At 43.2% G+C, this 17216-nt stretch overlaps 1 protein-coding gene across 1 annotated transcript in view; it reads left to right on the top strand.

Moving 5' to 3' along the window:
- Positions 1-17216, top strand: part of LNX1 (ligand of numb-protein X 1) — a 65296-nt gene that overhangs the window by 30251 nt on the left and 17829 nt on the right. Inside the window, exons 3-5 of the mRNA XM_009642312.2 lie at positions 619-774; positions 9779-9981; positions 12730-13101. Of these exons, the coding sequence (XP_009640607.1) occupies positions 619-774; positions 9779-9981; positions 12730-13101 (731 nt within the window). The remainder of the gene's footprint in view (positions 1-618; positions 775-9778; positions 9982-12729; positions 13102-17216) is intronic.

Here is a 17216-nt window from a genome sequence, read left to right as displayed (position 1 = left end):
GGATGGAAAAGAGAGTGAAATGTTCTAAAACTACTATGATTTTCTTTTTTTTTTCATTGCCTTACCCAAGTTAGAAGATGTGGTTCAATTGATCCCTCCCACCTGCTAATCTTTGAATTTTTGACATGAAACTGTTGGCTGTTGGTGGTGGCTTTGGAAGCATTGTGGGATTTTGAGGCAGTAGTGTCATTTTTTTCTCCAAGAAGAGTTTTTAACAACAGCTTCCAGCTTTTGGTTTTTTTGGTCAAGCTTATATGGCTTGGGAAGGGCAGTGCTTCTTCCTTTTATATGCTATTTTTCACAGGATTGCTGCTGATTTTGCCTCAAATGAGGATTATTCTCTCCCAGGCTACCATGCTCGCAGGAGGTTTATGTGTGTGGCTGGCAAAAGAGACAGGGGAAGTCACAGTTGCAGGGTGTGGGACAGAGGTAGGATAAATGTACCTGGATTCAGGTGGGTGCAGCCTTGGAGCATCAGCTGTGGTCAGGTGCAACGGTGAAGTGCAGGCAGCCTTGCCATTGTGTTATGCCCTGTCGTACGCCGATGGCTCCAGAAATTATGTTCTTCTAGCCCAGAACTGGTGAACTGTATTGATTTGTTTTTTCCTGCTGTTGCAGCTCGACACTTTGAACGCTCCACTATAAGAAGCAGATCTTTTAAAAAAATAAACAAGGCATTCAGTGTTCTTCGAAGGACAAAAAGTGGAAGCGCAGTCTCCAACCAGGCTGACCGGGAAAGGGAGACTGTTGGAAACTCTGCTGCTGGAGAGGAAGGTAATGCTTTGTTCTCCTTGTGTAATCACTTAAAATGGAGTGGGGGGGGGGGCACCCTGTCCATCTGGGAACTCAATGTCCTTGACTGACATGCGCTTCATGTGGTGGGCTGTATGTGATTTTAAAAAAAACGGAAAACCAAATATTTCCTTATTTTCTTAAAAAGTTGGGGGGGGGGGGCACCCTGTCCATCTGGGAACTCATGTCCTTGACTGACATGCGCTTCATGTGGTGGGCTGTATGTGATTTTAAAAAAAACGGAAAACCAAATATTTCCTTATTTTCTTAAAAAGTTGTTAGTGACTGGCAGGCAAGAATATTGCTGGGGTGTGTGGGACCTCACGTAGGACTGTTCTGGTAACAGCCTGCGTGCTACAGCCAGCCCAGTATCTCGCACGCAGGATGTGGGATCTGGGCATCTGGGATCTATTACTGGAGCTGTCATTGATTTGATCTATCATTTTGTTGAAGAGGCTTCACCAGCATGTGTCTGACCCCCTAAAGCAAATGGATCACAGTGATCATACATTATAAGAAATTCATCAGTTTTGGCTAATGTTTATGAAGCATGGGGAATTCCCAGTGAGAGGATGGTATGAAATTGCAAAGCACTGTAATTATTCCAGCACTTCTGTGGGATCCTCGTTGACGGACATGTATTACCTCAGCCAGGCAGGTGATGGGGTACAAATGCTGTGCTCTTAACCAGGGGGGAGAAGCACGTCTTTCTGACTTCGTCAAGGATGAGGGGTCTGGCAGGCAGTAACAGTTAACATTTGGCATTCTCAAAGCAATAAGAAAATGTTACTAATTGCTTTGGACTGTATTTATGAAGCCAACATTAGCACTCATGCATCAAGAAGAAGTGATGATAGAGTTGGAATCATCATCTTAATCAAGGTCTTCAGTGATCTTATTATTCCTTTGCTTGAAGCCTCAGCACCCCACTTCTCTTCCCAGATCAAATGTCCAGGGTGAGGGCTTTAAAAAGACAAAATATCCAAATTCCCTTTTCTCTGTATTTCAAGGTCTCATTGAAACCCCCACAAAATAAAGACAGAAGGCTGCCAAATGTCGCGTTTAGGCATCATTAGTCTTGAAGTGGTGAATCAGAGAACAGTGTTCAATATTTCTTCTGCTTTATTTGCTTATTCCTTCAGGAGAGTTTCACTATATTACTGTGTTCCTGGTACTTAGACTCCTAGTCCACGTACTTGCTGATGTAGCCAAAATAAAACCTGATTATTCAAAATTGTGAACCTTTTCCATAAAAATAATGTGAATCTGCTACTTGGCCTGGAAACATCATAAATAACTTTAGTGTCCCAAACATTTTTTTTTTCTCCCCAAGTAAAATTTTGCAAATAATTTGTCTACAGCTCTCTCTGAGCAGACAGATATGTTTCTCATTCCCTAGAAACTGTTCAGCCCATTGTAAGCAAAAGTTTGCTCTTCTTCAGCTGGAATGAAATTCTGAATGTCTCAAGTTCATGCTTTTCAAAAGACGTCCCTTTGGGATGGGACATAGACATTTTTATGACCGCTTTCTTCCTAGGCTTATAGTTGACATTATTATTTTTCCACTGAAAGTGTGGTTCCACGTCCAGAGTTTGTGAGGATGATCTGGGTGCCAACAGGACCTATCCAGTAACCCAGCGCAGGCCAAATGGTAACAGCAGGAGGTGTGGAGATGACACTGGCCTTTACATTTCCAACAGAATGAAGAGCGCTGTTGTCTCTTTTTTAAGGGACATATTAATGGGGCCCTGAAGTGATTGCCACTTGATGGTCCCACTCACAGTGTCAAGATTGTCATTCTGTCACTGCCTCTGCTTGTGGTTTCATTCCTCTGCACCAAGCCTTCCTGTAAATTTCCAAGTATTCTACTGCACTGGAAAAACCAGGTAGGCATGTAATGATGTAATGAGCAGTTACTCTTACGCATAAGACCACAGAAGCTGGGTACCTAAATTACTCTATTAATTACATATGCAAAGAGTGCCTCTTGATTACATCGTTCAGGAATTTGGTCTTTAAAAAAATGCAAGCAAGTAACTTGCAGCGATACAAATACAACAAGGATCCCTACTCAGTCCTTTGCAACAGGTGCTTTGTGTAATGGCATCTCAAAGACTCTCTCTGTTTCCTCGTGTTGGAGGAGCAAATGAATAAACTTTCTGTAGCAGTTATCATCATCCTGCCAGCTGGAGGCTTGTTTTCTTCTTTTATTTATTTTTTCAAATGCTCAGCTGCTCTGAGCAGTCTGCAGTTGGACTCCTGGTTAACGTTGCCGGTCAGTCTCTAGGGTTAGCTGCAATATGCTCTGCCCTGTGCTTGCTAAATGTCCAGCCCAAACCTGTTGGAAAAAAGTAGCCCCACATGTTTCTCCCCACTGCCACTCTTCTCTCCTGGGAATGGAGATGCTCCTGTGGGTGGTGGTTCCTGGCCTCAGAAGTCCCCACACCCAGCATGAGAGCACTGATTCCTGCTTCTGCCTTGCCCCAAGTTTCACAGGTTCATGCCTGGGACCACCTGAGAGCACATTTTATCCATGCCTCATTGCTCTAGGAGATCAGACGGCGTCTCACCACCGCTCTGGTGGCTCCTTTCCTCACCAGGTTTAGTCAGTGCATGAGCAGAATAAAGCTGAGGACTTCCCAGCCTTACAGTGGGCACAGAGTGAAATAACCCCTTCTTGCCTCTAACCTCTTGTTGATAAGGGAACTGTCAGATCATCTGGCAAACCTCATTACCGTCCATCTGTCACAGTTTTCAGAATTTCCTCATTTTAGTTCAGACATCTCTGTTTAATCTGTGTTTTGCCTATGTTTTGGTCAAAGGAGCTCTGAGAACGAAACCCATAGTGCACACCTATGTATTGGCCCTCAGCATAAGCAGCACTGATGTCAAGTTAACTATTTGCCCACTGCAAAGTGTGGAGGTGCCTTTAATCTGAAGCTGATATGTCTGTTGGGCTAACGCTCTATTTCAAAAAGATTATGAAGGTGCAAGACAAAATACTCATTCCTGATGTGGGAGAAAAAAATATTCAAATAATCATGATTCTGCTTAGTTTGAAGCTGCATGCAGTACTGGTTTTGGAAAACTCCTTTGCTACTCAGGGACACTGAAAAATATGATGTATAATGGCAAATGCGTTTCTGTTATAATTACAGCAGAGAAATAGTTACAGTCTAATGCTATCTTATACCTGGAGCTGGCAGCAGTCCTGCACTCTGAAGATTACTTCATGATTTCCATTGGCAACCTGGGGTTTGATTTGTTTAAACAATGTCATATGTGCCCACTTTGGATTTAAATGATTCAGGTTTTCTTTGTTTCTCTGTCTAAACACTTTGGTGACATTTTCAGCACAGAACTCTTCATTGCCCAAACTGAAAAAAATGTTAGAGGAGAATGAAGAGTGCAAACACTGATGAGAAAATGTTTGGGGGAAAGAGGCATTAAGATTTTTTTTGTTTTAAATAATTTGGTCATTTGTAAATAACCTATACAAAGAAGTATTTGTCTGTAGTGAAGCACCCAAGCTTGTGATATCTACCTGAGAGCAATCTCATTAATGGCACTTACAGCTACAAATATCTTTCCAGGTCTGAAGTAGAAGTCAGGAAATTGTAAAAAAGATGGTTTCATTCTGAGACATGAGGGAAGGTGACAGGGACATCCTTCCGGCACTGATGCATTTAACATGTAATATCTTCTGACTGGATCTACTAGTGTAAATGACCTTGACAATCTACTTAAATGACAAAATATCTCCGAGCAAAGACTGCTCCAGCTTTGCTATGCTTATTTGTATCACTGTGCTCTTAGTCTGGCATCACACTCTTTAAATTCACTTCCAAGAAAGACTATATATATATACTCTTTACTCAAACTGAACTACAAATACAGGTCATAAACCTGCTAACGCTTTAGGAGGAAAGAACCTGGGGATGCAACTGCAAAAACCTCTATACAGTTTTACAGTAAAAGGGACCCATGCTGCTGGTTTTCAAAAATGTTCATCAGTTCCATTTTGCAGTCAAGCCATTGTAAAATAAATTGAATTGCTTGAGGATGTCAAATGTTTGGTTCAAATTCAAACTCATTCTTCTCAGTCTCATGGTGGGTGCAGTTCTACCATCTGTTATTGCTTTGCAGCAGTCAAGACCAAGGCAGCCCTGGCAGGCACTGGCAGGACCACAGAACAGACCCTCCTGTTGTATGGGTGTATCTCACTCCTACTGTTCAGCCTGAGCCTTGTTGTTTTATAAATATATATATGTGTATGTATGTATGTATGTATATACGTATTTATAAAATAGATAGATATTATAAAAACTTTCATGTTTGGGAAAGATACATGAAGAAAAAGAAGGTAAGTGAAACACGGACGGCTCTAGGTATCAAGCAGTTTGTGGCATTAAGGCTCTCTATGTGCAGAAAAGAGAGCGGCTGGTCCAGCCCCAGGACAAGGCAGTGCAGCCCACCTTCTTTCTCAGGAAGGCAGCACCCTGCAGGAATCCCACGCTGTTGCTGTTTTCCCCGGGTTTGATTCAGTTGCAGTTCCGATTTCCCAAAACAGCTGTTGGAAGTCTTACAGAACTGGTTCAAAGCACTCTGCTCTAGGACGATGAGCCAGGCAATTTCCAGAAGAAAGAGGTTGGCTCTGTAGCATTTCCTCCACTGCAGACCGATGAACTTTGCCTGCTGTAGATGAGATAGCCATGAGTCTTCTGAGACACATTCAACTCTACAGCAGTTTTGTTTTAGTTCTTTTGGTACACCTTTGGTGAGAAGAATGTCCAAAGCAAGAAGAGACATTAGAGCTGGTGTTGCCTTCTACCTGCCCCCTGCATCGGACCAGCATCCCTGGAGTATTAATGGAAGTCATTAAATCAAAATGATGGCAAACCACTAGGTGAATGAATTGCTAAATGAAAATCATTTGGGAAGGAAGAGTTGCAGAAAAAAGTCCCACACTAGCACAAGTGCACGTGTGATTCACAGACACAAGAATTTTCCAAGAACAGGTTACACGATCTTCATCTAAATTCTGGTGACCAGGAGCCGGGAAGCATGAGTGGGTGTCCCTGCAGGTAGCCTTATTTGTGGGAATGGGCTGGCACCTCACATCCCTCAGCCCTTCTGATCTCAATAAGGACTCGCAATCTGAGACACAAGTTCTGTTTACAGTGATCTTCGATTAATCTGGACTCAAAAGTCACAGCAAACATTACACAGGGCTTTGTCACACTGGATAATGGGAGTGAAGGCAGAAGTTATCCTGATGGCAGCACTGTCAGAAGGAACACGGTGCACACAGAAGTCAGCCGAAACCTAACCACTGAAGGAACACTACCACTAAGAAACTGTGGGGATAAAATATTAAGTGTACTTAAAATTTTGCATTGCACTCTCATGAGCACTATAGTAATGAGTGCTTGGTGTCCTACATCGTACCAGATAAGCGGAGTGTACTGTGTAAAGCTGGCTCTCCTGTTATCTGTTACTGTAATGGGATGTGTGAAAATATCAATAAAATTGCACACCAATATAAGGAAAATATTGCTTGAGGAAAAAGCACAAACAATCTTTCTGAATGCAGATGACATTTTATTATATTGACAGATTCAGAATGCTCCATACAAGTCCCGGTGACAAAAACACAACACTCTGTGGGAACACCTGCAAGAATCACCAAAAACAAGACAGAAACTTTACTTCTTTCTAGATTCAGCAGCTCTTCGATATTTAAGGACTGGAAATATAAAATGGTAAAGAAAGGTATGCAACACTCCTGGGTTTTCCTGCTCTGGAAAACCTGGTCAAAGAGAACAGAGAATTCTAATTAAGAGTGTAAGGGCTGGAAAATGGGGTCTGTACAAACTGATGTTCCAGCCTCACAACAGGCAATGTATATGTGAATGGTACAAGCCCTCAAGCCAGTTGGAGTCCCTTAAACTGGGCTGCCGAGGGCTCATTCACTGTATGCAACCAGGTGCTGGAGCAGGGTCCACCTCTCCTGGGTATGGTATATACATCAGAAAATTCAAGTTGAAGACATTGTTTTCCAATGATGGCAGATGATGGCATCATCTTCAAATAGGCATGATGGGTTTTGATAAACCATAGACGATGTATGCAGACTGTTTAGTGAAAAAGTGGTTGTGAATTTTCTTATTCAAAAATATATGTATTTGCATACTTTATAAATTTAGATTGTCAAACTTACTGTTAGATTATCAAAATAGGCATTGGCCTTTCACTTATGACAGTCTAGGTTGTTGGTAATATAAATGTCCATGTATATGTCTGGGATGAAAACAAGAGGCAAGTCTTCAATGAAGAGAAATTAAGGGATCATGGAGTTATTTTGGTTGCTTGGCACATCTGAGGAGAAAATGGTGCAATTTATTAATTATATTCAATAAAGAACACAAATCAAATGAAGACAGGACATGAGGCAGTTCATCCTGCTAACTATGAAAAGAGAAACCTTAGTGACTTGCAAGAAAAATGTCTTGGGAAGATTTGTTTTATTGCAGACTCCACACTTCAGAAGGAAATTAGGTATTAAAAGTTCCTCTAAAAGAATCTGCATAAAGTTATATTGAAAGCCAGCCAAGTGCCACTGCAAGACATAATAAACCAGTCAAGGCATTATTCAACATGCCAAGAAACTTATTTAAGTTTATAGCTCATGTAAAGATATATGTAAGTCTTACACAAGTGTAGAGACTTGTTCACTGCCACATTGCTCTGATTTTGCTCTGGGATAATTACAGACTGAAATAACAAGAAAGAATCCATAGCTTGTTCAGTCCACAGGTCTCCATGGTCAAGAAATGTAACTGGGTAATTCCTTTAGAAAAGCTTGGTAGGACATGAAGGAAATCATCCTGGAATGGGAAGTGGAAGTAGTTCTGATGTAGGACTGCCTCGGTAGCCTGCAAAATATACAGACACATTTATTTATGCTATTTCCATGCCGAGAAGATCTGGGGATCCAGATTATCATTTGTATTCTTATGTATAAATAACCTTGTAGCCACAATGAGAGTGTAAAATGTGCATGCTTATTCTGATGCAGGGATCAGGCCTTTGGTGATTTTTGAGGACTATTTGTATCATCTGACTTTAGGAACCCCACCGAGATGCCAGAGTTAATTGCCTCTTTCTTCTTACATAGTTGTGGAGAGAGTTTAAGACCTCATGGGGTGATTTAGCGGTGAAGTGGGGCTCCCTTTGGGTGCCCATGCACTGTAAAGGAAGCCAGAGCAAGCAGATCACCAAATTATGCATTTGGCTTAGAGACCTGGATTTAGACGGAGTGAATCCACCCTTGAGGCTAGAGAGAAGCAAACAAGTTACAAGCTGAGCAAATAATGTTCATAAAATATGAGAGTATGGGGAAAATAAAGCATCTTCCATTCCTGAGACAGTGAAGTTGTGTGCAAAACTGAAGTAAACCCGTATTAGCACCGAAACTGCTACTACGGGAGTATAAACTTAGTGAGTACTTGGATATTAGGTTGCTGAAGGTTGTATAGTTATCTAGATAGACTTTTATTGCCTGTCAACTCTGTGTAAAACCACAGTCGAAGTCTGTGCTACCGGTAGGTGCTTTTTACAGACGTGGAGGAAGACAGCTTCCCGCCCCCGGAGAGCATATGATCAAAGAAGTGGTAAGGGATGCAACATGGTGTTTCTTAATATTTTTTTCCTGTTCTTTCTTTCCCCTTGCTCTCTCCCAAAAGGTTTTGGTGCCTTGCTGGTTTGTTGCCTGCTAATTCTCTAGTAGAAAATATTTATTCTGTCTCAGATACTGCTCTGTTCATTTTCACTTAACACTTCACTGCTATTCAGTAACAGTCACTGTACTTTCATTTCTAATGTAGGTTATTGAAAAAATATTAGCACTTAATTTTTCAACTTACAGGTTTTCATAAAAGCGCTGGATTGGGGATACACACACACAAAATTCAAAAGCTTTCGCTCACCGATGGGGGAAGGCTGATACACCTATGCTAGAAAACTCATTGGTGCTTTTACTTCATCTTTGCTCACTGTTGAATGTGGATTAAAGTTTCGAATTGACGTAGAAGGAAAGGAAGAATTGGTGACATGCTGTGAAAGCAAACACTGCCACTTGAAAAGTAGGGTTTGGAAGAGGATACTCTTATCCAGTGCATTATAAATACAAAAAGGACCCCTGCCCACCATTGGGCACTCTTCCCCACACCCAGGTTGCCAGGGCCAGCAAAGATCTTTCCCTGGAAGGCACCGTGAGCGTACTGTGGGTTTAATACAGGCACGTCGCAGTAAGGGCTAGTCATTCCTACTTCCTAGCATTCAAGCAGTAATGAAAGGAGAGGAGTCTGCTAGGGAAAGTACCGTTTGCTTTGGGTTGCCCGAGAAACCTTGTCTTTCTCATAGCTGAAGGTAAAAGAGTGCTTCCTTGAATGTCACAAGCCAAGCACCCAGTCCTCAGCTGTGGCACCGAAAATGGAGGAAAACAGGGCAGTCACTGCTCAGGCCAACCTGGGAAGCTACCAGTGAGACAGGTGGGCAGTCCACCACAGTGGGGATGGAGATTTGTCGAGGTGTCCGTGCCCATCTGATCTAGGGCCAGCAAGGAACCGTGGCCTGGTTCAGAGGGATCTCTGGTGACTAAAAATGTATTTTGTTCCCCTAAGATATCAACACAATGTAATTGGGCTTTTTTTTTATTAAGTACATTTCATCCGTCTGGATTACATCAAAGGTTTGGGGCTGTGTTTTGTGGGGAAAAAAGGAAGCTTGAATGTATTAATTAAAAAAGGATCCCTTCAAGTCCACTCAGCAAACATATGTATCCTTTCCTTCCCACTTAGTATAAGTCACATCCATGCATAAAACCTGGTTTGGATAACTGGCAGGTACTTGAAGTTGTGCAGTACGTGTTTTAACAAAGCGAAGCTGTGATGTCAAATAAATACCTTACAATGTGCATTTCCAGGTTTTCCCAGACTGTATCACCTGATTCCAGATGGGGAAATTACCTGCATTAAGATCAACCGTACAGATCCCCATGAAAACCTGGCCATTAGGATTGTGGGAGGCAGTGAGACTCCTTTGGTTCACATTATTATACAGCACATTTATCGAGATGGGGTAATTGCCAGAGATGGAAGATTGCTGCCTGGAGACATGATACTAAAGGTACAGTACTGTGGAGGTACAAGATAAAAATATCCTAACAAGGAGTAAGATGATGTAAGTTGATCAGGAGACGAGATTTGCAATGTTGCTTGTTTGGGTGGGTAGAATAATGCATGCAGAAAGATGTTTGGTTCCTCTGCATTCTGTGACCATTTAATTCATTTCAACTGTTTTCGAGGCTCACAGATGTATTTATTTTTCCTATTCACTATCAGGCCTCTCTGATTTCTACCCAAACACAGTAGATCCAAAATGCAATGTAATGCAACATTCTGATGGCATGTCTGACCAAGTGGTGCAAAAGGTTGTTTCTGAAAGCTGAGGCTGGGCTTTTTGCCCAGTTTGTTTCTACTGAACTGAGGGCTTAAATCTCAGTTAGTGAGGTTTCCATTGCCTCACATCTCACTTACACCAGGGGCCTGATCAGGGTTAAGTAATTTCAGCAACTAGCCCCTCTGTATGATGTGTTCAGCACTGCAGAGCGTGAGACGCTGCCCGCTCTATTTTGGGAGTGTTGCTCCACCAGCAGCCACAGGTGAAATCTCTAAGAACAAATTTGAGCAGCGTTCAGTCATTAACTGTTGGCTGCTACTTCTGCTCCTGTTTCTATAGAAATGCACAACAGATGAACAAGAATTAGGCCAGATGCTTAAAGATCGTGTATCTTGTGAGCCGCGGCTTCAACAATAGCTTTTGAATGGGAACTGCACTCTCAGCTGCCCCAGAGACTTGGAGCTCTGCAAGGATGCTAAATTATATTAATGCTTCAATCCTTAGAAGAAAAGAGCGATGACAGAAAATACTAGTTCCTTTCCTTGCTCTGATGCTTTGATGGTGTCTAGTTGGTGTCCATGGCTATATTCACATTGCAAGCCAAAGGTACAGCTGTAACTCACCCAGGTATACCCAAAGCAGCCTAAATCAGCTAGTTCAAATATTGGTGAAAGTGTGGCCAGAGATGTCAAAGAACTCAGCATAGGTTTTCCAAATTACAGGTAAACATTTGAGCAGGCTGCTTTGTTCACTGTGGGCCATGCTGCCATGGGTAGACTGATGCTGGTACCCAGGCTAATCAGTGTGGCATTAGCTGGGATAAGGTTACAAGAGCTGGAAGTGGGGTGGACTGCAAGGTCTGGCATGCATATCTCGGGTGGGAGTCTGAGTGCCCATCTTACTGCCTGCTCTGGCATGCCTGGCTGGTAGGGTTAGTGAGTAGTTCTCCCAGCCCTACTGACTTCTACTACATATTCCATGTGGGTAATTATTAAGGAGACCGTCTTCTGAATTTCAGAGCACCACCTGTAAGCCACCATGCTTGCCTAGCTTTTGCTGACCCCAGAGGTAGCTGAGGACACCTGAGGTATGCCAGGGCTATGACATGCCTTTGGCTTCACGTCTGACAGAGAGTGGCCAAAGGGATTTCTCAGGATCGTGATGTGGGCCTACTTCGCTCTGGCACTGTTTAAGCATGCCTCTGGATTGTGGTTCCAGGTGGCAGCTGGACAAGCATCACCTGCTCATGTGTATTGGGGTGGCTTTTTTTTGTCCTGGTGCCAGCACAGAATGGCAGAGTTAATGGCACCACTGAGCCAAAACTCTTCCTGCAGGGCACATCCAAGCTGCAGTGGGAAGCTGTGATTGCAACACAGATAGGCCAGGCTCCGCAATGCCTGGCCATGGCTGACTTCCTGGGGATTTACTGAGGATTCCCAGCAATTTCAGCCCCATGCTGGTGCAGCTCATGCCATTCGTGTTACCCAAGTTGGCAACTTAAAGTTCATTAAGCGGTGTCTCTAGGGGTGCAGTCCTCCCATCAAGACTGCAGTGGAGACAGCCCCGTCGTGCCCACACAGGCAGTCTGCAAAAACAAACGTCAGTCAAATGTTTTTGTCCATGCTGGGGAACGTTTCTGTTGCAGTTTGGAGATGTTTCTTAATATTTAAATGGTTCAACCTGTGCAATGTAAAACTACATGGAAATAACTTGTCTGATTCAGGTTTTCCAGCCAGCGACGAATTACAACCTTGCAAATGGTTTTCATTTAGCAGTGATAAAGTGCAATGCCTAGTCACCCTTACAGACACGGACATGACAGGATTGACTGGAAGCTCTTTTTTTTTTCTCTTTCTTTTCCCCAGCCAAATTAAAGAAGTGGCAGTTTTACTGCCATCTGCGCTAAACCTTACCCAGAAAACACTGAGAAATGTAAAAAGCCTGATTCTCTGGTGTGGTATATCAGCGTAATTTCTAGTAAATATCCAGGGCATTTAGATTTCTACTTGAGGGTCTTGTCTTCATTTTAATTAGAGATTCATTAGTGGGAAACATTCTTTTTTACTGTACCTTGAACAGCTGGCAGATAACAAAGAAGAGAAATAGCGGGGAAGTGGTGGGAGTGAAAGGAAAGGATGGCAAGGCGATTTGAAATCAGAAGCCAGTGAAATAAAACTAAGATATATGAAAGGATATTGGAGCTTGGGAGAGAGCAATAATAAAGCTGAAAAATAACATGTATGCCTGGAGACTATCAGGGAGAAAGGGGAAAAAGAAGGCAGAAAGTCTGTACAACGCGTCCTTTCCTTGGGGGGAAGACTGTTCTGCACCGCAAACTTGGCCTCCTGTGTGACACAGTTTGAAATAGCAAACGTCACTTCGTATGAAGACATCTGTGTAAACAGATCTGCCCTCTCCAGTGCCAATTCATATTAGACGGTCTTTCTGCTGCTGATTTATGCTTCTCTCTTCCAGGTGAATGGCATGGACATCAAAAATGTGCCTCACAACTATGCCCTATCAATCCTGAAGCAACCCTGCCATGTGCTCCGACTGACAGTGCTCCGAGAGCAGAGGTACCGATGCCGAAACAGTGGACTTTCCCTTGATGCTCACTGCAACAGGGATGACAGTTTCCATGTTGTGCTAAACAAAAGCAGTCCGGATGAGCAGCTGGGGATAAAGCTGGTCCGCAAGGCCGATGAACCAGGGGTATTTATTTTCAACTTGCTGGAAGGCGGCATGGCTGCCCGTGATGGACAGCTTCAGGAGAACGATCGGGTGTTGGCCATCAACGGGCATGACCATCGGTACGGCAGCCCAGAGAGTGCAGCCCAGCTGATACAGGTTGGTCACCACCACTTTAACCCTGATTTTGGAACTTTGCAGAAACCAAGCAGTGTATTTTCACCGCCCATTGCAAAGCAGGGGCCAAACTTAATGCATGTGTATTTGGGGGAGGGATGGAGACATGTCAAACTTGGATGGGAATTTACACCCATAAAAGCTCCTTGGTTTCAGTGTGGGTACAAGGGTGAATATGGGCATGGACCCTCGCAGTGATGCCTGTTACCATCAGGCTTCGTAATCTACAGATCAATGTAAACAATCCATATACTCTGTGCATCACCAAAGAGTGATGCTATCTGCCAAAAGGCAGACCAGCCTCCAACCTGGGAGCACTGGGTCCAGCCAGGTCCTTCCTTCTCAGAAGGAACCGCAGCACTCCTTGGTGCAGGCCTGGAGCAAACCAGAGCAGCCTAAGGCAATGGACGGCATGTTTCAGGATGAACATCATCCTTCCAGACTCAGTGATTTCCCATGGGTGTGTTTTACAACTGAAGGTACTCCATACCTTGTAGGTATTCCTTACCTAAATCCAGCATATGGAAATCCAGATGTTTTGGAAAAAAAAAAAAAAATGGATCCATAGCTGTAGTTTTTATAAATCTCTATTTAGACTCACGTGGAGACTAAAGGGGTGCCTCCGCAATGCCCTGAACAGTCTCACCGCAAAACTGTCAGAAAAAAAGACTTGTGCCTTTCTCAGCTGCAAAATCAGTCAGCTTCTGCCTCATTTCCCCTCCAGAACCATTTTCATTTGTTTTTTTTCTCTACAGCCTACATTTTTAGAAAACTTCAATGTAAAAAGCAAAGCCAAGAATCTTTTGTTGCTTTTATCTCATATTTATAGCAGTTATTATTCTTGTGCAATTTTACATGTCATTTGGAGGCATGCAGAGTGCTCACATATTGACAGATTTCATGTGCCTCAACAAGAAGATATCAAATCAGGCTGGCTCCTTCCCCTTTCTGACAGGTTTAATCAGGGTAACATGAGTCGGCCTGAAAGAAGCATTTGAATCCATGCATTTTGTGGGAAGGATTCCTCCCTTAGCACAGGTTCACAGTTGGCTGTAGCCAAGTTTTATTGAGAAGCTTGTAGCATAGGTAAAGAAAACAGCATCCCCTTGCATAACGCCAGTTGTTGAAATTCTGGTCCAGCATCTTTCTGGATTACTTTATGTAGCTCACTAACTGGGAGCAGAAGGCAGCAGGGGGGGGAGGTTTAAATTCTCCAAGGGGAACAAGTCTGGAATGAAAACCTTTCTAAAAAATTGGTATTCTTGGAACAGTTTTTTATGGCTACAAAACAAGGCAACAGTGCTTCATAAGCAAAAAACACATGCAGCCTAGAGATGAAATGGAAAAAATGACTAATGAAACCATTCACACACAAGTGTTTAAAAACGCAACTAAAGCTCTTATTGGGTTCCAAAGAATGGATGTTATTTATAATAATGCTTGAAAGGCACACCAGTCCCTGGGAATTTAAACAACATGCCCATCAAAGGGGAGACTCAGGTTTCCAAACAGCCCGAATTACATTGCATTGATGTGAGCTCTATGAATCACATTTGTCTAATGCAAAATTCCCCAAACCTGTGTCTTTTTTGTCATGTTTTTTCATCAATTATCATGTGCCTTTCCTGTTTCCATGTTATGCCGGAGAGAAAAACCATTATTCTGAAGCCACAAGTGGTTTGCATTTGCTTCTTACACGAAGAGATGTTTTACTGTGTCCTCTGATTTCTCAATGCTATCCTTTCTGTTGAGACCTCAGCGTGTGTCACTCACAGTACGCTGAAGTCTTCCAATTAGTGGTGGTGGACGCTTCAAATATGCCATCAGTTTCTTTGAAAACAGAACTAACATTCGCTAAAAGGTGGTGGTGGCTTGTTAGGCCAAGCGCAACTGGGAGGACATCAGATTTCTGTGGAATCCGATCAGTTTTGACTTCTAAATAATGAATAATTGAGACAAATCTGATTCTTCAGGCCTTAAGCAATTATACATTAGCATATGTGAAGCAGTTGTCAATCGGTGGATTAGGTGTCCTCCTGTTTGTAAGTTCAGTCACAAGAACTGAAATGAAGAAAAGTGCTAATTAGGAACGTGCACACATCGTAACATTTGGGAGCTTGCTGCTTCCCATTTGTCGCGTCATCTTTAGCCTTGTGTCAGATGTGGCACTTTTAATCTAAGTAACGTGACATTCCACATCTGTTTTCCATGGGAGTGACAAGAAAAGGAACAAGGTAACAGATCAGTGGGCGCTCGTGTGAGCACATCAAGCCGAGCTGCATGGGTTCAGCCAGACTTTACTGCCCCCAGATGTTTGCCCTCCTCTCTCCCTCTTTCCCCCGCCGCAGTTCGGAGCAGCTGCGACGGCCGCACGACCCCCTCTCCGTCACAACAACCGCTGCCGGCAGAAAGCAGGTCGTGAGGTGGAGCACATCCACGCTCCATCTTCCCCGTGAGAGATGGGAGCAGCACTGCTGCCTTTTTTTTTAAGATGCAGCGCCTCTTAGATGCTCAGAAGCTGCCACCGTGTCTCTGCCTCCCTGCTTGATTTGCTTTGGCTGTAAAGCAAATTTTAATTCTAGTAGATTATTTCAACCACTACTTGCATTCAGTCTCAAAGCTAACTTCATTTCTTTAATGCTTGCTTCGGCATAAAAAACAGAGAAGGAATTGCGGGAAAAACAAGTGGTAAGGGGGAAGAAGGAAGGGATCAGAATGAAGCAGTAATTAATATTCTGATCAGTTATATGTTAATGGGTTTTTATATGGAAGTATGTAAATACAAAAGCTGGTCTTGTTGTTTGGATAACTTTTTAAAACACTCTGGACTTCTGAGAAATTACTCAACTTGACTGACCTGGAGACAAATGTGACATTGCAATAGAGACGCTTGTTGAACTCTTGTTAGTCATTCTACGAGAATTAATCACATTTACAACCTTCCTCTAAATAACCAACTTTGAGACTAACCATGTGGCAGCAGATGAGTTTTAAACAGAAGTTGCATAAGTTGAAGTTGTTTGTTTTAGAGAAAACTGGATTTTCATGGGGCCATACGCCCTTAGGAGGTTTAGTCTTGTATTGTTCAGTTCCATTGCATTCATATTACAAACTAGGGACCAGGGGGGTGGGGGGTCCCTTCTCCCAAGATACAGCATTCTGCTTTTGGGTACCAGCTGAGTCCAGAACCCAGGAATTAATATTCCATAAAAACAGACCTGGTAAAAACACCTAGAAAGTTATCCTAAAATATGCATGTATGTACCAAATGATATATTATGAAGCTGTGGAGATTTGAGTTGCTGGTGAAAAAACTAGCACCCCCCAATATATTGGGAAAGTAAGAGAGAAGCACACATTTTTTACTGAGATACCACGTTCCATGGAAATAGCACAGCCTGAACATGTAGATTTCAGGCTTGAGGTCGGAGGTTTAGGAAGGGGAGGTTGCTTTTTTTTAACTATAGTGACATTTTTCAAAAGCATTTTTTAACTCTCAGCTACCACTATCGAATCCAGCTCCAGAAAAGACAAATCAAACTATAAAAACAAAACTCCCAGGGGCCTCCTCTGGCTTCTGTTAATTGTCTGCGGGAGATTTGATTTCAATAGCACAACTGAGTCTGGGTTTGGTTTCCAGCTGCTTGCTCAACGCCGGCTTTCCTTGGAGCTCCTCCCCGGCGAGCAGGGCACGGCAGCGTGCCAGCAAGCGAGCCCCCGGGGCTGCGGTACTGGCGAGCATCGCTACTGCAGCCCCTGGGGGATCAGACCTCCAGACAGGTTTGCGGGGGGCTCCACGATAGATATCGAGCAGTTCCTCGGTAACAACCTGCGCGCAAGGAGGCGGGAGTCCCTCTGGAGACGGGCCCTTAAGAGCCCCTCCTGCCCGCCACAAGACTAGCATCTTTAGCCTGGAGAGATGGAGATTAGAGGATTAGTTTTTCTATCTTCTGAGTACGATTCTACAGCATTAAGGCTATTTCTGCACTTCAGTTCAGTCTATTGGTTTACCCTTAATGGCAGACATCTATAATTTACCCAGCTAAACCCCATGGCCTCTCAGCTCTATCGTTGCATCACCGTTGTCTTGAACAGGT

This window comes from Egretta garzetta, unplaced genomic scaffold, assembly GCF_000687185.1.
Source record: "Egretta garzetta isolate BGI_Z169 unplaced genomic scaffold, ASM68718v1 scaffold557, whole genome shotgun sequence".
In the NCBI taxonomy this organism is placed as follows: domain Eukaryota; kingdom Metazoa; phylum Chordata; class Aves; order Pelecaniformes; family Ardeidae; genus Egretta; species Egretta garzetta.
Note: the sequence above shows the minus strand (reverse complement) of the source record. Positions and strands in the feature narration are given on the sequence as shown.